At 36.1% G+C, this 21,571-nt stretch overlaps 1 protein-coding gene across 2 annotated transcripts in view; it reads right to left on the reverse strand.

The window, feature by feature from the left end:
- ATP9B (ATPase phospholipid transporting 9B) overlaps window positions 1-21,571 on the reverse strand; it is a 147,403-nt gene that overhangs the window by 29,536 nt on the left and 96,296 nt on the right. For both annotated transcript variants that reach the window (XM_014877770.2, XM_014877762.2), the window contains exons 12-13: window positions 19,038-19,198; window positions 8,029-8,171 (exon numbers count right to left, since the gene is read on the reverse strand). In XM_014877770.2, the coding sequence (XP_014733256.2) occupies window positions 8,029-8,171; window positions 19,038-19,198 (304 nt within the window). The remainder of the gene's footprint in view (window positions 1-8,028; window positions 8,172-19,037; window positions 19,199-21,571) is intronic.

The raw sequence follows: 21,571 nt of genomic DNA on the forward strand, positions 1-21,571 counted from the left end.
ATATGCAAACTTGAAGAGACAAAACCTTTTCTTTATATAAAAAAATTGAATTTGCACTTTGTGGATGGAACTGACTCTCAAAAGCCAGGGCAAGAGTTTGCACCACATATCAGAAAATTTAAAGGAAAAAACCCATACAGGAAACCCCAAAAATTCACACAAGTTTTCCACACTTCATGTACCAAGGCAGACATTCTGGCAATTGAGCACCTCAGTGTCAGTGTTACCTAGATTAAGTCATTAAGACCTAACATCACTTCCAAATTTGACAGATTCAGCCTCCAATCAGAATAAGGTAGAATGAACAAAATCAGTGTTTTCTGTGCTCACTTCACATTTGTAAGAGATTACAGGATTTCAGTCAGACTGACACTGCATCCACCTCTGCCAACCAGTCACGTCCTCTGGTTTGGAAAACCTCTAATTGAGGGGTGGGAGCTTCAGCCTTGCCTGATGGGGTATGTGAGGCAGAAGGAGGTCACTATTGCCTAGCTTTCCATGGTCAGCTCACAAAAGATTATTTTGATTATGGCCTTTCCTAAAATTTTTCCCTATGGCTACTCAGGCAGAGCAAGTATAAAAATAGTAGAAAGCTATTGCTATATTTAACCACACAGTTTTGCGTCATTAAAATGCATAAGTCTGATCATAAAAAAATAAACCCAACATGGTGCCAGAGTAGACATTCTTGAACATTCTACAATATTTTTAAAATGGAGTATGAGGAAATTATCTGGCAAAAAACCACTGCAGAATAAAATATTTCATATTAATTTTAGTTACCTTAATTTTTTTTTTCCACATCTTTATCCCAGTATGCCAAAATACATGCTAAGCAACAGGAAAAGTAGAGACTAAAAGCATGACATATACAATTATCTGCAAAACAACACTGTCTGGCCAGTCAGCATCCAGTTTATGTACTTATCAGGGCTAGAACTATCAGAGATCTTCAAAGATTCACTAGGGCTCTAAAAGCCTCATGCCTTTCCCAGATGCATTTGAGATGTCTACCACTTCCACTTCTGGGTGACACCTGTACAGTGACACTTCATCTCCATTGCTGTACCACCACACTGCACTATCAAACCCTGTCTTTTCTGTTTTACCAGTACAAGATGTTAATTCCAAATTCCCCCTTTACCATTAAAAAACTACACTTCCTACTTGCTTTTGTTGCTGAGGATTTTTCTTTCTATAGTCATACTATTTGAATTTTTAAAAATAATTAAAATAAAGTTTATGTGAAATGTATAAATTCTCTACAAAATACGCATAGCATTATTAAAACTTTACAGGACAAGCTGAACATTCCCAAGGCTGGACAACACCCAAGGAAGACAAAGTTTCAGATCTCCATAACTAGCAAATTGGAAATTTTTGGTTACTTTTATACATGCTTTACAGTAATCACATAAACTCACTTTTTCTACTTTTATTGTACTTTTATTGAGACCTTTCAATAAATTTCATTGCATTTTTTACTTTAATTCGAGACTAGAAAAATTCAGTCTCCAGTTTGCACATGAGAAACATGAAAATTTCCACCAATAATATGAGAAACTTAAATCTCCATTTCTAAAAGAAAGCAAAATCAAAACCCATACACTTTGAAAAAATATTCACTACAAGAAATTTCCTTGCCAATCTTTCCAATCTTTATCACCTTCCTAACTTTCCAGGCGTGCTAATACCTTGTCACTGCCCTTGGCTTTGCCAAGCCTTTGAATTAAAAAGATCTCTCTAGGAGTTGTGAAACTAACTGCTAGTCAAAAGTTGAGACAGCAGGCAACTGTCAAACCCACTTCCCACTATTTCTGTAATTGCTGCTTGGGAAAACTGAGCAGGAAACAAAATTAGCCCTATGGTTATTATATGGAAAGATTATTTCTTCTGACACCACTAAATCAGTCCAACTCCATATCATGCTTGGTGAAGGAAAGGTAGATGGCTGGAAAATTTGTGTGTTCCACCCCCTCTTTCTCAGCAAGCAGAGAAGAAAAGCTTCTGCACAGAAAAGTATGGATTTTCCTATCCTGTAATCAACAGGAGCTAGGGAAGAAAGTTTAGGAAAAAAACAGATGAGGAAAAAGAATCAACAAAGACACTGAAATAAACATGCTGGAAATTCTGATTCAACACTTGCATCTTATACATCTCTTATACAATCCTTTTAATCAGCTATGTTAATAGGAAATATCTATGATAAATATCAAAAATAAAGAAAAGAAACAACAATTCCAGTTTGCTCATGCTTCTCAAGACTAGCATAAGACTTTCAAGAAAAGCCATAATAAACTGGATGTGTTGTTAGACAAACAGGGATAGCTGAAGTTGTGAAAAAACTCCCAAAAAATTCCGAAAAAAACCCACCTTAACAAAATAGAGCTTTTTCAGCTATCCACATGGAAATAAAGTTTCATCGTGTATGCAAATTAAGAATTGACTTCTAAATTCTTCTAATGAATGAAAGGCCAAAATAGGACAGAAACATTCCCAACAACTTGTTCCATATATTACAGGGTGCCAACAAGTCATGTTATAACTTTAGCAGAAGTTCTGTCTTAAATTTTAGTGTTTTAGTTGAAGACAAATACTCCATGACAGAACAACACATCTTGTATTTTATGCCCTAGGATGCAAACCCTTCAAATATCTAGTGGGAGATTTTTAATATAGCACAATTTTTGAACAAGAAAAATAACATAAAAATGAGCTCTTTTAAGTCTGCTCAAGGTGGTAAGTACTATAGAACAGTGAAAGAACTTTCTAGTTTTAATAATATTTTTTAAAGACCTAGTTATCAATTCCACACTTTCAGGACATTGCTAATATGGAGAGTTATTTAATTTAAAAAAGCTTATTTTAGACAAGCTTCCAGAAAGCACATTAGTCAACATACCATCTACTACTTACTACTATTGCACATTCTTGAATTTAGCTCTGGAATGCAGGTACTACACAAGGAAAATAGCCTGACAAAAAAGCTAGTATAGAATTGCTGGAGAAAAATTTAGTGTGTTCCTTAATGAAGCCAAGAGCTTTTTTTTTCTCCTTCTTTCCTACAATTGTATCATTAAACACAGAGTAAAGCAGGCAAAGAGGAAATTAATTTCTAAGGAAAAAGTCCTGAAGGCATCATTCCTTGGATGGCAACAGATGTGATTCACAACAGAGCAGCAGAGATTTTTTTTGTTGTTGTTTTTTGAGAAGCAGATGCAGATCATTCTGATCCTGTATTACTAGCTGGCAATTTGGACCAATACCAGCAATCTATAAAGTCCAAAACAAGAAAAAGTAAGAAAATATGTACAGCAGAAAAATTAGTAACTTTGTGAGAAATTAAGAGGACGAGTAACTTTTCATATAACTTGAGTACTTTGGTTGAGTTGTTTGCTTAAACAGATAAAAAGTCAGTGTAAATGTGAACAATTCTATGGAAACTTTTAGAGAGATCAGGCCTAATCAGTCTAATATTTAGACTGTCAACAACAATCTGGAGATACAATTTTTTTCTATTAACCCTGGAAAAAATATAATCTGGTATATAATATAAGAAGAAAATGAAAAGAACACCCTCATGGTAAACATACATAGCATATGTCTGCTCATTCAGCTGGTCCATTTATGAGTATGCCATAAGCACAACCTACACAAAATGTCAAACCAAGTAAGTCCCAGTATAACCCATTAAGAATGAAGACAAAGCCCAAGAGAGCTGAGCTATGGCTAATCTTTGTTGGGCAGAAGATCACAGTAGAGCTAACAGGGAACCTGGGGCACTGAATTAGGGAGTACCACTCCTAAACCATGACACATAGTTGTGAGGAGCAGTACCCATTCGCTCTGTGCCTTCTGCCTCCCACAAACACAATATCTGTGTGTTCAGCAGTGCAAGAGCAACATTATGCTTGCTGGATATTTTCAGTGGATGAGAGTCCAAAGGAAGACAAAAAGTAAGGATTCCTTAGTCTGCAATCTTCCTGTAGGATGTCTCCAACAAAATGTTCCATTTCTAGTCTGCTCTACTCACCCTGCAAACCTAGTGGTACTAAAAATTTTAGAGGCAGAGCATAAATATATATGCATCTAAATTAAGGAAGGAGCTGTTATTCCATCAATATATTTTTACTTACTCTTTCTCTCTAGTTGCTTACATTGAAGAGGTAAAGACTCAAACTATAACTAAAAAGATTAATTTTCATAAGCAATTACTGAAATTCACTGTTCTAATAGTTAGTACATTACATTAGGCACATTTAACAAAAAAGTCCATATATACCAACCTCTAATACACAGATTTCCCCAAAAATTCAAGAATCCTATTGCTCTATGCATCTGTTCAATGATTATATCTGTTAAGTATCTCATTTGGTCCAAACACCCACTAAAATGTTAATTACAGAACTCAAATACAAGTGCATGCATTAGTAAATAACTACAATTGGAAGTTTTAAAGAACTACATTTGTTTTAGCTGAACACGCCGGTAGTTGTTGTGAATAGCAGGTGGTTTTCTATCCCACATCCAAAGAAACAAAAACTCTCATTAAATATTGCCAAATATAATTTTTCTTTTTCACCATTAGAATTCTTTATACCCTGGAGAGCATGAGATACCATGCTCATGTTAAATGCTACCCACCATCATAACAGATGATGCCTTTCTGTCAAACTTATATGTGATTCAAGTCCAAACAACGTGGCATTATGGGTAATGGATGCTATAATTAAAATGTGAGTCCTAAAAAACCTGTTGTTTTACTGGGTGTTTTTAGTAATGGCTTTGTTCTACATGAAGATAAAAACTCCCTAACAAAGGAATTAATGTATTGCTTTAATAGGCTGCACCCTGAGTTAAGTTTTAAAATTTATGAGTTCTCTGCAGCATTGTTCTTTAAACAATGGCATTGTCAAATGCAACCAGTGAGAAGATTAAAGTTCTCCCAGCAGATTAAGTACAAATTATCTGTCCTCCTGTTTCAGCATCATTTGTTCATTTATCACATAACGTCTAGTATTTCTGGTCAGTGTCAATATGCTCTGCATCCTTGCAGTTAACAGATGTCTTCTCTTGTCGAATGAATTACTTTATGTTTCACGCACTGGTGGCCGCAGATGTGTCACTATAGCAACATCATTAATTTCAGATCTTACCGGAAACATGCACTCCAATCAAACCTAATTATACCACATTGCTTTCTTGTCCCACAATAAGGAAACTATAATGCAATTATTGGGATACTTCATTTTCTATTATACTGTGGCAAATGAGAGAGCCACTGTGATGGACGCTTCTTGTCAAAAAGCTTATTGATGAAGCACAAACCCAATTTACAATCATACAAAGGACTACCTTGCAATTATGTTAGTAATGCAATGCTCCTTAGACTCAACAACTAATTCTCAATCATTTCCAGTGAAGCTTGGGCCACAATATAAGATTTTTGCAGACAGTTCTCTGGACTCCCTTTCCTTTTCAGTACTGAGAAAAACTTTGCCTGTTCACATTTAACTAAATCAGCCTTTTAGTGCTGCTTTTTGGTAGCACCCACTTGGGAAGATGGCTACAAAACTGACTCACTTCTTTATCCTCTGGCAATCAGGCCTTAAGTGGGCAGAACAACAGAATCAACTGGTTTACAGGACTAGAAATGAAAATTCAAATGAGAAACTGCTGAGACCAGATCTTTTAAACTGTGTAATCATGTAATGTCAATCATGGATTAAGAGTACAGACTTTGTTCATTACCTAACAGTATGTTTCACATTTATCATAAAATGCATAATGAGAACAAATGTATTCAGGAAAGGAAACCGGAAGCAGCTACCAATATCCTTGGGTTAAAAGTACATTGTTGATGTGTTTGTCCAGAATGAAGAACAGTTTAAAATTTGCAGGGCACTTAAGATTATTAAAACAGAGCAGTGTTCCCCATCTCTGCAAGCCACAGTCAGTGGTGTGAAGCTGGTGACGTCTCCAGGACTCCAGGCTTATTTTCACTTACATCAGCTTTCAGCTGACACTTGGGTAAAAATGCATAGGGTGAGACTGCTGACTCTGCTTCTTTCCAAAACACTTTGAAACTACTGCCCAAGAGTATGGCCTTCACTTTTATTTTTACATCATTATTGTACAGATTCAGGCCTTCCACCACAGCTCAGCAAGCATCCAAAACACATTTCCAGTTAAAAGTCTTTTAACTTTTGTCTATTTAGCAGCTTTTAAGCATGTACTCCTGTGCTGCTTCTTAAACAGAACTACAGTGATTGCAAGGGGGCATGACGTAGGTTGAAAAAAATCCATCGAAACAAAAAACCCCAATTATATGCATAACAGGGTTATTTCTCCTTGTATATACAAGTCAGTAAAATGCATCCTTCTAAAGATTTAAGGATGTAATACCACAGTTCTGCTTTGAAAATCTTGTATTACTAAATATTTTGAGGATTTTTTTTTAAGGAGAAAAGCCTTGGTTTTAATCACTCTTCTATTAGGTTAAGTGTAATGGTTGTCTTCAAGTAGAACAACATCAGGGAGAAAACAGTAAGTATTTTATTTAGCAACACCTAAGATTCTCAGTGCAGTCAAACTATAAGTAGAATACCTCAACACTTGAACTTCATTTCCAGTTTGGTGTGGTAATTGGAATCCCTACCAGTAAAGTTTAAAAAGTCTACATTGGTTTTGCTTATAAAGTAGTGTTTTGTAACTAACTTTAGAATTCACTTTGTAAGTGAACTCTGCTTCATTGTTTTGAAAATAAATTATTTTTGAACATATTTCTTTTTCCAAACATATGCTGTAAATTACATATTTCAAGTCTTCAATGTGATAGCACTCAAAGTTACATAAATTATCGTGATGAAGGGTGCAATTAAAATCAATAAGCAGTTTCAAATAGCACACAAATCATTAGGTAACTGAAATAAGATTTGTTAAACAATCATTCACTTGCTCTGAAGAACTGCCACACTATAATTAGCAATATACTTTCCTTTTACAAAATAGAAGAACAACATTCAGATGTATATAGGATAACATATGTTCCTATAGAAGAAAAAAGGAAAGTGCGTTTTGAAAATGTGCCAATATATTATAGATACACTTAATTTCAAATATGCAGTATTTGTATACGTATAACAGAAGTGTTAGCATGGGAGGGAATAGAGAATTATTTCAAACAGAAGGACATATAAATTGTGTATTATGCTTTTGGAGCAGTGTAACAGAGGCCTATCGCTCCCCAGCAGCTTTTCACAATTTTGAACTATATTTTACTTAAAACCAGTAAAAGAATTCTTCGAGCTTTTCGAGAAACAACATCCTCAGTTCAGAAGTTAAGCTTCTTTTAAAAAACCCATGTATATATACCACAAATTATTTATTTAATCTCAGAGAGAAACATGAAAATGTAACAAGCTATTACTTCTTCATACTCTCAGTACTTACCTTCTGATCTTGGTTGAGGGTTGGGGGCTCCAGTAGACCAGGTGAGGTACAGTAACAGGTTACAGTTATGAAGATGAAATCATTCAGCAGCTCTAGAACTGGTCTTGGTAACATAAAGAGCAACTACCTTCACTGGGACAGCAGGTATCATTTTGGAGGCTGATCTTGTGACTTGTTTTGGAAAAGACTTGCTCCCTCAAAGGCCATTCTTAACTTATTACCATACAATATTGCAGTAGCAATTAAGTGCAGAATAAACCAGCATCCTGAGTGCTATTCCAGAGGAAGATACATGGTACTCTTACTCATGCTGTACAGTGAGTGTCCTCTTGCTATAGAAGAGCTGTTCCCACTGGAATAAATCAGAGTGCTACCAAATACTGACTTTAACATCCAAGTACTGGCCTACCCAAGCCTATTGGTATTCATAAAAGACTTCAAGCAGATGTGTAAAATTTTATTGAGAAACAAAAACTGGTAGTCTAAATCTACTCTTACATTAGCATATTCAAGTATAGAACTACATTTAGAAACTTTATAAAAGTTATCAGATTTCAGAATGGTAACCTGATATACCTGTTTTATCCGTTAGTAAATAAACTAATCGTCCCAACTCTTCTGGTATGGTGCTAGTTCGAACAACTGTTCCAGGAATATTGTCATCTTTCATAATCATCCACCCATAGGCTGCCTTACCCATGTCCAAGTTGACACGTAAACTGCAAAGGAAATTTATACCATAATCAGTGTGAATATTAAGCAAAGTGAAAGTTATAACCATAAAAATAACACTAGAACCTCTTTTTAGTATATCTGAAAAAAGAAAGATCTTAAACCTATGCGCACCAAAATTTTGGAACAATGCTTTTTTTATGTGTTTGTTGAGTACATATCACAGGCTTCATCCCAGACTTTTAGAAGAAATGGCAACACAAACAAATGCAGTATCATGCATTCTGCATGAGACAGATTCCAACACTTTGTGAAGACTCTCGACATAATTACATTACTATTCTTATACAGCTGGGTAATGTATAGCAAGAACAGATCACTATTCAAATCACAATATTTATCTACTAAAAACCCAAACACCACCTACGTTCTCTTTATGATGTGAAATTACAAATATTTTTGTACCTTTTCAAGTCACTGGGGTTTTTTTTGTTTGTTTGGTTTGGTTTTTTGTTGTTTTTTAAACAAAACAACATTATTTCTTTAGGATAGTACTACTGTATTTGTCAACTTCTCTTTCCCAACAAATCAATGATATTTTTGTCCTTCCCAAAATGTAGATAGGGTCCAGTGCAAAAAGAGGCATGAAGTAATCTTTGGGTCACTCTCTAATAGAAAATATTCCATTTGCAGCAAGTTTTACTGATTACACATAGAAGTCCAAAATCAAAAGTATCTTTTTCCAGTTCACTCTGTGCATTCATACTTTAATATTTCCATGTTGACATCATATAAGAACTAAGATGCACCTTGTATCCTATGTTACAGGAAAAAAGTCTTCACTCATTTAATCACATTGCTCTTTCCCATAATAAAATGCTACAACACAAAACTCTATTGATCTTGTTTGAAACCACTAAAATGCAACTTTCCTTTAGCTATTCACTATGTTCCTGCAGTGACTAAGAAATAGGCATGTGTTGATTTCTCTTGACTCTGCTCTAACAGAAATACTGAAAAAACAGGTAGGACAGTAGCTGTGTGAACTACTGAGATCACTTTGGACGTTTGGACAATGCTCTCAGGCACTGATGTGACCCCTGAGGATGGTCCTGTGCAGGACCAGAAGTTGGACTCCATGATCCCTATGAGTCCCCTTCCAATTCAGCACATTCTGTGGTTCTGTGAACTATTTGTAGCTAAGTTGCCAACACAAGCAACAGGTTTACAGTAATGTAACTCTTAGAACTGTTCAAAGGTCAAAATACCGCTAATGCATTTCAGACATTTTTTGTAACTGTTCTGACATCACCCTGACTTAAATGCGTAACAAAAAGAGCAACTACCAGGAATTTTCATCTGTCCTCTTTGAATCACAGCAACAGACTGTGAATTACCTGAGGTAACAGTGGAGGCAACAGTGAGTCACAATCAGCACTATCCTATAAAGAAGAGATGCATTTAACTAGAATTGTGAGAGCATCTGACATTTTGACACACAATGCAAAAAATTATTCTGCATCTCCTACCTCCTGAATTTGTACAGAAGACAAAACATGTTGCAGCACAAAAAGAAACATAGGTTTTAGATACAAGATCTACCATTTAAGATCACCCTTCTCTCTGGTGATATACCCCAATTAGTCCTGCAATATCTTTCCTAATTTCATCTGTCTTCAGACATGCAAATAAATGTAAAAAGAGGACAGACAGCAGAAGGAGGACTCTACAGATTCTTTTTACTGAAAATGCTAGAGTATAGTGAGAAAAATACTGGAAGTAACTTGCCTCACACTGGTTAACTATAGTTCTACCCTATCTTACTCAATCCGGAGCCAGTACTGTGCAAACTGCCTTCTTATTATGCCTCTGTTTACTTTCAGAGTGAATATAAAAACCAAAGCAACACACATCACACTGAAAGCAAAGGAACAGCCAAAGAGTTACTCCTCTTAGGGATGCAAACCTGTTAGTTAGGCAAAGTACAAAGGATGCCATCTAACTTGACAAGAGAAACACACACACATTTTATTTAAAAACAGATGGACATTTGCTCTAGCCAAGAGCAAGTGGATTAACTGAATGATGAAAGCTGCTCACCACCCCACTTCAAAGAGGCATTTAGGCTATATTTTTTTTGTGGCTGGACTACCAAGACAGGAATTCTGAGATGGACAATCTATTTAAGCACGTCAGTCTCAGGTACATGGGAGACACACAGAGACATCCACATGGCTGCTCTGCCAACAGAGATCTACAAAGTTCTTCAGATAGGAAAAACTGTTCTTCAGTAAGATAAAATCAGAAAAGTCTCTCAAAACTGAAGTGCAGTGTGCATCTTCTTGCACCTTTTATAAGCCTGTGTATCACCTGTTTTTGATGTTGCAAACACTCTGTGCATTTAACTATATATATTATATTATATTTAACTATAATATACTTAAATATAATTTAAAGGTAAGAAAAAAAGTGAAAAGAAAATGAGACTCCAACTTCTCTTGCTGAGTAGTGAGGAGAAACCCATATTTCAAAGCATTAAGGTATTTTAGGAATTACTCTAGCTTTCCAGCATGCACTCTAAGTAGAACAAAATGTACCCCCTTCATGCTGATGGACCAAATAAAATGCTGGCACTGTTGGTCTATAGAGAAATTATGTCTCCCCAATGACTAGGGCAGTCCAAGACAGCTTTCTGACACACAGAAATATATTGGGTACATTTGAATTGTCAAGATGAATAAGCAACAAAGCAAGAGTAACAATGAGTGCTATAGATTAATTTTTTAGTATTAATTCTAAAATTTGTACACTGTCTCCTTCTCTGACTTCCTTCACTTGGTGCTTTTTGTCTTAGAGGAAATCTTTATCTTTGCAATCATTGTAGCTATTGCTTAGCACATTATGGAAACTGATGCAATACTAAACAAGATGATGGCCTATTAATAGTGAGTTTGCTTTTGAAACTAGAAACCTCTCCAACAGAGCTTCACAGGAATGGATAAAAATACTTCACTAAAAAGTCCAAGAATTTTTATATAATAAAACAAGGAGACACTAAGCTTATTCAAAATAAAGCTAGTTTCAGTGCCTCATAATATTAATTATCATTTTTCATAATTTCTTTGCAGACCTTAGGAAACTTCATTATATAACCAAAACATTTAAAATTCACCAGTTTTCAAATCCTTCTCAATTTAATCCAATTAAACAAACTCCAAGCACATCAGTTACTCATGAAAACACACAGAACAACATCCAAAGTAGCATTAGCAATTGTTGCATTAGTAACACTAATTTTTAGCAAATCAATTAACATGCAAGATTTAGGCAGAGTATGTTAATACAGGAATTTGAAGGCTGTTGCAGAGAATGAGCATATTTTAGAGAAATACAATGTTTCTTGTCTCTCCACCTCAGCACTAGTTACCCTAGAGCAGGCAATCCTAAGGCAATTTTTATCCAACTTGGGGATTTATTCCATTAAGAGCCAGGGTGGCATTCTCTGCAATTCAACTTCAGAACAAATAAATAACACAACATTTCAGAATCCACACTGCTTTAAACTACATGTTAAAAACAAATAGTTCTGTTCTTATTCCTTCAAAAACAACACCAGTGTTTTAGATTAAACACTCCTATTTACAGGACTTCTATATGTCTTCTTCTTTCACGGATTGTAATGATGTAAGGTCCCCTTCTAAAGGGGTTTGATTTGGGCTTTTTTGTCAAAAGGACAAATTTGCTAATAAGCAAGGGTCTTCACTAAGAAAGTCTGACAAATACATTTAGAAATTCAAGAAACATTCTACCACTCATAACTCAGTGAAAAGCAATCAAGACCTAATGAAGTTAGCAAGGACAATTTTGTGAACAAAATGATACCATTCCAAATAAAATTCAAGTATGACTTTGACTAAAAATTAGATGGTAGATTTTTTTCTAACTTCCTGAGCAGTTCTGTATATGTAAGAGTTTTGTAACCAAAAAACCAAAGCCCTGCCAAAACTCCAGATATAGGATGAGTACCCAAAGTAGTATCTACTTTTTAAAATAAATGAAGCAATTGAGATGTAGTCTTTTTATTTTCAGGACTTCCTTCTCAGTGAAAATTATATTGAAAGTGATATTTGGGTCCCAATATTATCCAAAACTGTACCAAATCCACTATGGTTACATCCCCTAACCTTCTTAACATATCCCTGCTTTCTCAAAACAGCCATAAACTATACACTGATATATGCATTATCCAAAATCTTGAAAAAAAATGGAATAACTTTTAAATTATTAGTCAAGAAACAACCAAAAATATTTTAAATTCAACATGCCTGGAAAGTTAAATCTTCACAGATACTGATTTCTGGAGCCTAGTAACTGGTATTAACTGGCACTAAACAAATAAAAACAGAATAAAACCTAAGTTACTTCATTTAAGTACAATCTCATATAAAGATCTAAGAAAATAAAAATCAGCCTATAGGTCATCCTTTAATTTCCCCATCTTTCATATTTTATTTGATGAGAAAACTAGAATATAATATTCCTTTTGTCCACTATATATTTTTTTAATTTAGATTTTTTTTTGCTACCTGTTTGGCACGCCCAAGAAGACCCTCAGACCTGCATTCCTGTTTGCTTCATAACTTCTCTCACTACTTCTCTTGCACTAATATTTCTAAATTTTGTCTATTATGTGAGCATATAAAAGAAAATTAAGGAAGGTACACATAGCATTTTTCATTAAACCCTGGGAGTGAATATATACTTTAAAAGGGAACTCAACCCCACACATTATGATTAAATATTTGTGGCAAAAACAATGTGTATCAACTCTGTATTGCTATAGCAACTGCGGCACATGCAGTTTTTCAAGGGCCAAATGCAACCAAGATACAGATAATTACATGTTGTAACATAGATAGAACTTAAAAATCCAGGAGGAAATTTAGGGAATAATTAATGAAAAAAATAATCTGTGAATTTCTTACAGGCTTTAAACACAGAAGAATGCAAAAAAACCCCAAAAACCCAACAAATCACATGTCAAATAAGCACCTTTGCCTAAGAGATGTAGCATGTGCAGCTCAGAGTGACAATGATTTAAAATATTTCTTTGTTATTATCACATTTAACAAGTCAGATACCATCTTTCATTTGGCCTCTTATACAAAGGTGACAATATTGACATTGGAGGTCAAACACAAATAATATTTAAAACATGGGATGGTTTTTTGCATGTTCAACAGAAATTCAGCATTATTTGCTGTAATACCATAGGTTTAAAACCTAGGAGCAAAATAGGCAGTGTTGCAAGATTTGAAAGAAGGAAGATTTACTTCAGACCAATATAAAAAGTGATTTCTTCTTTAGACTGATTGTGTATTGCGGCCAATCCTGTGTTTTAATACCTGTAATAATGATCTGGATGAGGGGATCAAGCACCCCCTGAGTAAGTTTGTGGAGGACACCAAGTTGGGTGGGAGTGTTGATCCACTGCAGGGAAGGAAGGACCTACAGATGTGTCTGGGCAGAGGCCAGTTGTATGAGGGTCAGCAAAGCCAAGTGCCAGGTCCTGTCCTGGGGTCACAACAACCCCAGGCACTCCACAGGCTGGGGACAGAGATGCTGGAAAGCTGCCCAGCAGAAAAGGACCTGGGGATGCTGGATGGCAGATGTTGAACATGAGCCAGCATGTTCAGGTGGCCAAGAAGGCCAATGGCCCTGGCCTGTATCAGCAATAGTGTGGCCAGCAGGACCAGGGCAGTGAGTGTCCCATTGAACTCAGCACTGCTGAGGCCACACCTTGAATCCTGTGCTGTTTTGAGCCCCATACTACAAGAACAACATTGAGAGGCTGGAGCGTGTCCAGAGAAGGGAAATGGAGCTGGGGAAGGGTCTGGAGCACAAGTGCTGTGAGGACCAGCTGAGAAAGCTGAGAGCGTTTAGCCTGGAGAACAGGAGGCTCAGGGGAGACCTTATCACTCTCTACAAATGCCTGAAAGGAAGCTGTAGCCAGGTAGGGGTTGGTCTCAAGAGGAAACAGCTTCAAGTCACATCAGGGGAACTCTAGATTGGATATTAGGAAAAATTCCCTATGAGAACTATTGTCAAGCATTGGAACCAGCTGCCTAGGGAAGTGGTAGAGTCTAGATTGCTGAAAGTATTTTAAAAGACCCACAGATCTAACTAGCACTCAGGGAAAGGTTTTAGTGGACTTGGCAGTGCTGTTTCAATAATGGACTTGATGATCTTAAAAGTCTCCTCTAATCTAAATATTTTTATGATTCTGTGATTTTTCTATGTAGCATGAATATCAGACATTTGAGAAGCACAAAGCTTACTCAGGCAGTAATTCAGCACCACATTGGACAGTACAAGACAGTCGTAGCACAAGAGAGACACACCATAACTTCTGCTGTAAAATTAATTAGTAAAATGTCATGAAGCATCACATAATGTTTTTCAGTCTCTATAAAGATTGCATTCTATATCCTTATATGGTATTAAAGCACAATACACTAAATGTGTATTAAACCACTTGCTTAAGCCACTTCACAAGCGGCTCTTTAGCTCTTCCACACTGAAACGTTTGTATCATATTTCTAACGTATATTCTGTTTCTCTGTGTGAGACTTCATATCCTGATACTCTCACATCTATAGATTATACAGATTAGAGCTCCAACACAGCAGAAACTACTGCATGAGTGAAAGCAGCATAGCTGCTTGCTGCTGTTAGTCTGGGTATGTGTGAGTTCCCTGGATCTCAAGAAAACACAGAAATTCATATCTGTAGGATCTGGGATTTGAGGGGCTATTAATGAATTTTAGACATAAGACCTCCTGGCAGAGTTTCCCTCACTGCTCCTGAGAACAGACTGACATAACTTGGAGAAGTTGATTTAAGTGCTCCTCTTAAAGACCCAGAAAAAAAACCCAGCCAGGTACCATGTAGTGCCCCAAAACTTTACTACTTAAGTGCAAGGCAGTTCCTTCCAGTCTTTTGGCAGAATAGCTCAGTGACTAGGAGCCTTGGGATGTCCAAAGGAAAGGACAAGAGACATTTCAGCTTCTGTTTACATTAAAACTGAAGGATCCTTCTAAAACGATGGCTGATTAAGCCCCTGTCAATCCAGGTTTAAACTGCTACTAAATATAGAACCTGGATGTTACATATTTTTAACACATCCCCAGTCAACATCTTAATAATTTTATGGTAAATCCTCTAGAGTTCTTAACAGCTAAGCAGAAGCACGTACAGCTTTAAGACTCACACGTCTGTATGTGAAGCAGCAATTTCACCAAACATTGTTTGGCTAAACTTAAATTATCTTCAAAAACTTTCCTAGCTACAAAACCCAAACATACAGAAGACCTCAACACAACGTGCAACTCACTTTGTCTTTCAAGGTGGTGAAGACGACTGGACAATGAATGAACCAAGTCCATTGGTGGTGGAGGCGATCCAGTTTGTGGGGCAGCGCTATCACTAAGTCTTTTCTTTGGCCTGGGCTTTCTGAACCATTTGCTACGGTAGCTCAAGTGAGCTGATAAAGACATGTTAATGCTCAAGGCCAGGGAAAAGAACAGAATCCTTTCGTGACAAAGCTCTCTAACAGCCCTAACATCTTTCCTGCACCCATATACACACACTTCGGAATTTTCATCTCTGCAGTAGTTGGTATCTTGCATCCCATATTGATTAAATCTCTTCTATTCTCTTGTATTTAAAATTAACATATCTTCCCTCACGCAGGGTGCTGGCTTTTCATTAGCATGATTGTTATTGCCCTCTGACCCTTGTCATTCAGAAAACAGACAATCCAAAAAATACAAGTTGTTCAACAAAAGCACCTTATTAAAAAAGTAAAGGCGACATCACAGACTTAAGAACTTCCACACTGGTATCACGAAGAGCAGCAGCATGGAGATACCTGAGGACCCATGCTCCCTGTTAGCTTGCTGTGTGACAACTGCACTAGGTGATACAGTCTAGTTGGCTAAGCCAACTAGAAAAAGCCTAAAAATGCTGAGGAACATGGAAAAACTCAGAAAATGCATGAAGATAATCCTGGAGAGATTTACTTTGTTTTGGACAGTCTGTCATGGACTTCTTTTATATCCTCCCCTGATAAATCTTAAGAAATTAACATAGATTGACTTAATAGGGCAGCAGATTACCTATGGAGGCTCCCTAGGCTATGGTTTCTCCATATGGAAAAAGAAAACATCAATGACAGAAACACTTTTGAGGGTCAAACGTTTCTGGGGGTGTTCAAAACATTTTGTGCATAGTGATTCTAACTTACAAACAGTTTAGAGATGGACTAAGCTTTCGATATATGTTTATTATTACTTTTTCTCTGTTTTTCTTGATTCTTTGTACACCACAGAACATGTGCAATGTTGGGGGCTGATTTTTTGGAGGTGAGGGGTGGGTAAGTGTTGCTTGTTGGGATGGTTTTTATTTTGCTGCACTGTTAGGGTTTTTTTTACAGTTGTTTTATGTTTATGTTTCTTAAGTCTTGCATACCCCACAGCAATACCCTGCACAAGTGAAGTAACACTGATGTAGACGAGTATTTAGGATGCAGCTGAATCACAAGGAACCAGCTTCTTTCTGAAGCACCTGAAAAGTTCCTCTTCCCATAAACTACACGAGAGGCTGCACAGCGATCAGTTAAACTCTATCATCATCTTCCTGATGGTCTTCACCAAACACGTCTAGCAATGAAAAACTATTTTTATTGTATACCTGGAAGTTCCCCTGCTATGCAAACCAAAAGCCAAACAGAACTCCAAAAAAGCTCTGCAACTTCCTGAATTCTCTAAAACTCAATCAAGCAATACATTTCATTGTGTGTGCCTGAGTCCAGATATGCTTTGCCTCTGCCAGTGAATCCTAATCTCTGATGTTTCATTTGTGTCTGTAAGTTCATTATTTCCCTCATATAGCTATTTTAAAAATAATGGGAGGATACAACACTTGGTGCTTCAATGTCATTTGCTTTGTAATTTTCATCTTTGAGAGTTTACACTCAAAATACAGCCTAAAAATTAAGCCATTTCCATGCTTAACATGCAGAAGAGAGGAAGGGAAGTGTAGTCATATTTGAGCACCAGCATGATTGAGTTGTTCATTTTGCTGACAGTGTGGGAAGCAACCCTGTATTTATGAAGATCCTAGCTGAAGAAAATTTGGTAAAGAAACAGATAAAACTCTACAGAGGGAAACATTCTCTGATAAATTCCTGTCTGATGAACTAAACCAATCATATTCTCTAATACTCTTAGTTTTTATATTACCTTCCACAAACAATTGTAAATTGGATTAGATGCATGCTAGAAATTATTTTTGGAGAAAAGCTATGCCACAACTACTCCACTAAACAACTCTTACACTGAAAATGAGCTGCTCAATGAACATGTTTTTTCAACGGCTTATGTTGAACCCTCACTATAGAGTAAAATTTACTTACAAAACCTATATGGCCTTAATCCTCTTGCATCCAGCAACAAAGATTAAAATGGTTAAAAGTTATCTGTTAGTTAGAAGTGATCCTTTATATCCTTAGCACTTTTTTCCCCTCCCCTGGAAGTTTTAAAGTGCATCTCTCAGTAAAACACTGACTTAACAATTTGAATGGAGGCCTTTTTGCCTCTTCACATGGATAAATTGCTTAATAATCAGTAACTGTGTGTGTGTGGGGGGGTGGCAACGTGACTGAACAGCATCATACAAGCAATAAGGAAGTTATGACAATGACAGTGTTTAGAGAAATATATCCCAAAATTGTGGTTCCAGCAGATTTGCCAGAACGTTCTCCTTCAACTTCCCACAGAATCAGTTTCTCTTGAAACACAAAAGTACTATAAAAATAAAGTCCTTTAAGTTATAAAATGTTAAGACAGAGGCTTCCTGAGTATCCCATATGTCAAATATGATACAATTTCCTTCACACAGACATGTACTTAAAAAATGTGATCACAGTAACGTGTAAGTAATGTAAGCTTAGATTAAAAGGCCTAATGAAATCCCCCTGTTATTTTTCTTTTCTTTATTATGTGAACTTAAATATTGTGTGCATGCCTGAGGGGACAGGTCTTAAATCTAGCTACAGTTGAGATGTTGCTAACTCTGGCTGATCACTGGGCTTACTGAATGATGTATCTCAAACTAAACAGTTCTAAAGAGGATCTAAAATTAACAATTACCTTAATCTAAACACTGGGTATTTTAACAGGAAACAGTATTTCCATTTTGCAAAGGCAATACCCGTGCAAAGAAAATAATTTATTTCAGAGTCAGTGTTCTCACTTCTGTGTCCACAGAAGACCTGATTACACACATGGATATTATTTCGCATTCCAGTTTATCTGCAATTTGAATATACAGTACTCATGCTTAATGAATTAATTAATTCAGGGCAAGTCTCTACTTGGTTACACATGTTAAAACGCTTCTCATTGTAAAAGAGCACTTACATTATTCAGCCATCCAATTTAAATTAATCATGATTGAGGTAAAATGTCTGTATTTTAACCAGAGAAATGGAATATTTTTAGTATTTAAGGCATTAAAAATAAAATTCCATAATGCAGCTAGCAGTTCATTGAACTGCATGCTTCCTGAAACCTCTTTCTCATACACCAACATTGTATCCTTATTAATACATTTATGCTAGCAAAGGATTAGATAACCTGATTACTCCAGCAAGATGAACATTATACAAAAAAATACAACAGTATTGTTTTATTTATAGTGATCCTTCAAGAATCAGCAGATTTGTTGGCACCTTCTCCTTCAGCTTCCTGATAAGATCAATTTCCTTTGCAGTGAGAAGCAAGTATAAATTTCAAGAAATCCACACACAGTGAAATTAGACAACTGTATTTTGCTTTCATTCTTATACATACCTGATTGGGATGATATAGGAAAACAGAAGGAGGAACCGGAAAAGGTTGCGATACCATGGGCCTACAAATCCTTGCAAAGTTACCATAACAACTGACAGGGCAACTAAAGCCAAAAACAGGGCTTTGGTCAGCTGATTCAGCTCCAGGTCCAGCAAGCCAACCTGGAGGAAGAAAAGGAAATCAAGTTACTCAGGAGTTTCTCTTAAATTTATGCTTCTGCAGCGCAAACAATAAGTGATTATTTGCTTTGGTTATTCTTCCCTATTAAAAATCCATGCACTTGTAACAATTAACTGAACTTTGATAATTGCATTGATTGTTATTCCAATGCTTGCACACAAAAGATGCTCCCTGGTTTTGTGGCATTAACAATTCCCAGAACCAATGTGAACTGTCCCAGCCAAGCCTTCTGAATGCCTTCAAGTTTGACACATCCCTTCTCTATTCCTTGTTCTAGGACAGAAATACAGAAGGGCAAGGAGGAAAGACAATTACAGATGAGCAAATGAACAGGGACAATTTTCTTCTGTCATGCATTCAGCAAAAATACTGTCACTGTGTATTATATTTGTAGGGAGCTTATTGACTGCTAGAAGATCAAATCCCTGTTAGATTCAAGATCCAACAGGCACATGGGATGGAGCCTTTGACTTCTCATTCATGTGACAAGTGCACTGAGACTTCTCACTATGCTCTCATCCCAAACTGTAAATGTGAACTAATGCCACAGAAATTATTTTTAATTCTAGAAAGCTTTCACTTATCCCATATAACAATAAAAAGCAACAATCAAGTGGAATATCCATTTTCAAAGCAGTAGAGTGAAACAGCTTCAACTTCACATGAATAAAAAGGTATTTGATTTAGAAACATTTTAAGTAAAACATTAGGAGAAGCTATCTTTCATCTACTGTTTCTCATGAAAAAAATATATTTAAGCTATGTAACTAAGACTCTCAGCATTTCAATAATGTATGATGTAAGCTAGGGTATTTTTACTCCACTTTTTGGGATGCTCTAGTAGTCAGTAAAATATGTGGGAAAACTATGTCAGGAAGAGTTTCCTAGGACCCATCACAGATGCTCCTTTTATCTCCAAGTCTTGCCATTAAGACCAGTAAAACATAACACTTCCTTAGATAACAAACAGTCTGCAAAAGAAGCACTTTAAATATAGTTCTTAAAAATTCCAGCAATCTTGCTTACACATGGGCTGTCCCTTCCCTAGAGAACCAGGCAGCTGAAGACCACAGCGGCTGATTTATCAGCTGCATTTAAAAAGCAGCACAACGAGGACAAATATCTTGCAATTTCCGCTGCTTCAACTACTACATAGTTTATGCTTGAATTATTGAGAAAAATAGGTTTTTTGGATTAAAATGAAGAAAAATGAAGCCAGGGAAGTAGAGCATGTTTCAAAGCCCAGATCTTTTTGCGTTGACAAAGGCAGCCTAAGTTTCAGGCCTCGCTGAGGATCAGATGAAGTCATTATTCATTCAGTCAGGGAAAAAAGACTCAATTACCTCAACCTAAAGATGCTATCAATGAATGCAAAGTGCATATTTTACTCTATTCATCCAAATCCCATTAAAAAGTGAAAGGAATGATTTAATCTGGCCTTCTAGAGTTGGTCTTTTTTTGTAATAAAATAAAGAATCACTGTCTTGCAATATGCATAACTACTACCTCACACTTTTTTTCCCTGCATCATGGTAGTGAAAGCCTATCTCTCCCCTCTCCACCCCCATAAAAAAACACCACCCCAGAACAGAAACGAATAAAGAGCTTCTTTGGGAAGAATGCCACTTTAAGGACAGAAACATTAAATTTAGTCCACTGCACACTGATATGTATCTAACTCAAAGCATTAATACCTTTCTAATTGATGAAGAGAGATGTGAATTTAAGTTTGGGACCCAATAAAATGTGTTGGGAGAGGTATTATGACAATAAAAAAGTTGATACTGAAAATTTTTTCACATAATAAATCTTTTGCTCAAGAACACTTGATTTGCTACTACTAATGCCATTCTTTTTTAGACCATGCTATTTGCTATAGTAAATTTTAATATTTTTAATTACTATAGTAAGTGAAGACAATTGCAAAATCCTACTTAAGAAGACAGACAAAGGAAGTTTTAATAGAAATGCATTCTCCATTTCTCAAAAACTAGTTAGTCCCATGTACTAAAAGATATTTAATTAGTTTAATTCTGTGCCGTTCCACTTAAAACAATTTCTGCAGTCAACTAATGAAACACTGTTGAACTATCCAGTTTAATTTCATGCAAAAATTCACTAACATTCTCTAAAATTCATCTGAGTATTGGAAAAGTGAATAAACTTCATTTTAACTATACTGTGATTTTATCAAAGCATTTGTAAAATATGCCATCTTATGAAAGCTATTTCTTTTCTTTGGAAACTAGTAACTAGAATAACTATGTAAATATTAGAAATAGACTAATTAAGAATTGGAGTAATTTTCCACGTTTATTGCAATTTGCCATATTAGTAAAACAAATTTTCTTCTA

Source organism: Sturnus vulgaris, chromosome 1, assembly GCF_052056855.1.
Source record: "Sturnus vulgaris isolate bStuVul1 chromosome 1, bStuVul1.hap1, whole genome shotgun sequence".
Classification (NCBI taxonomy): domain Eukaryota; kingdom Metazoa; phylum Chordata; class Aves; order Passeriformes; family Sturnidae; genus Sturnus; species Sturnus vulgaris.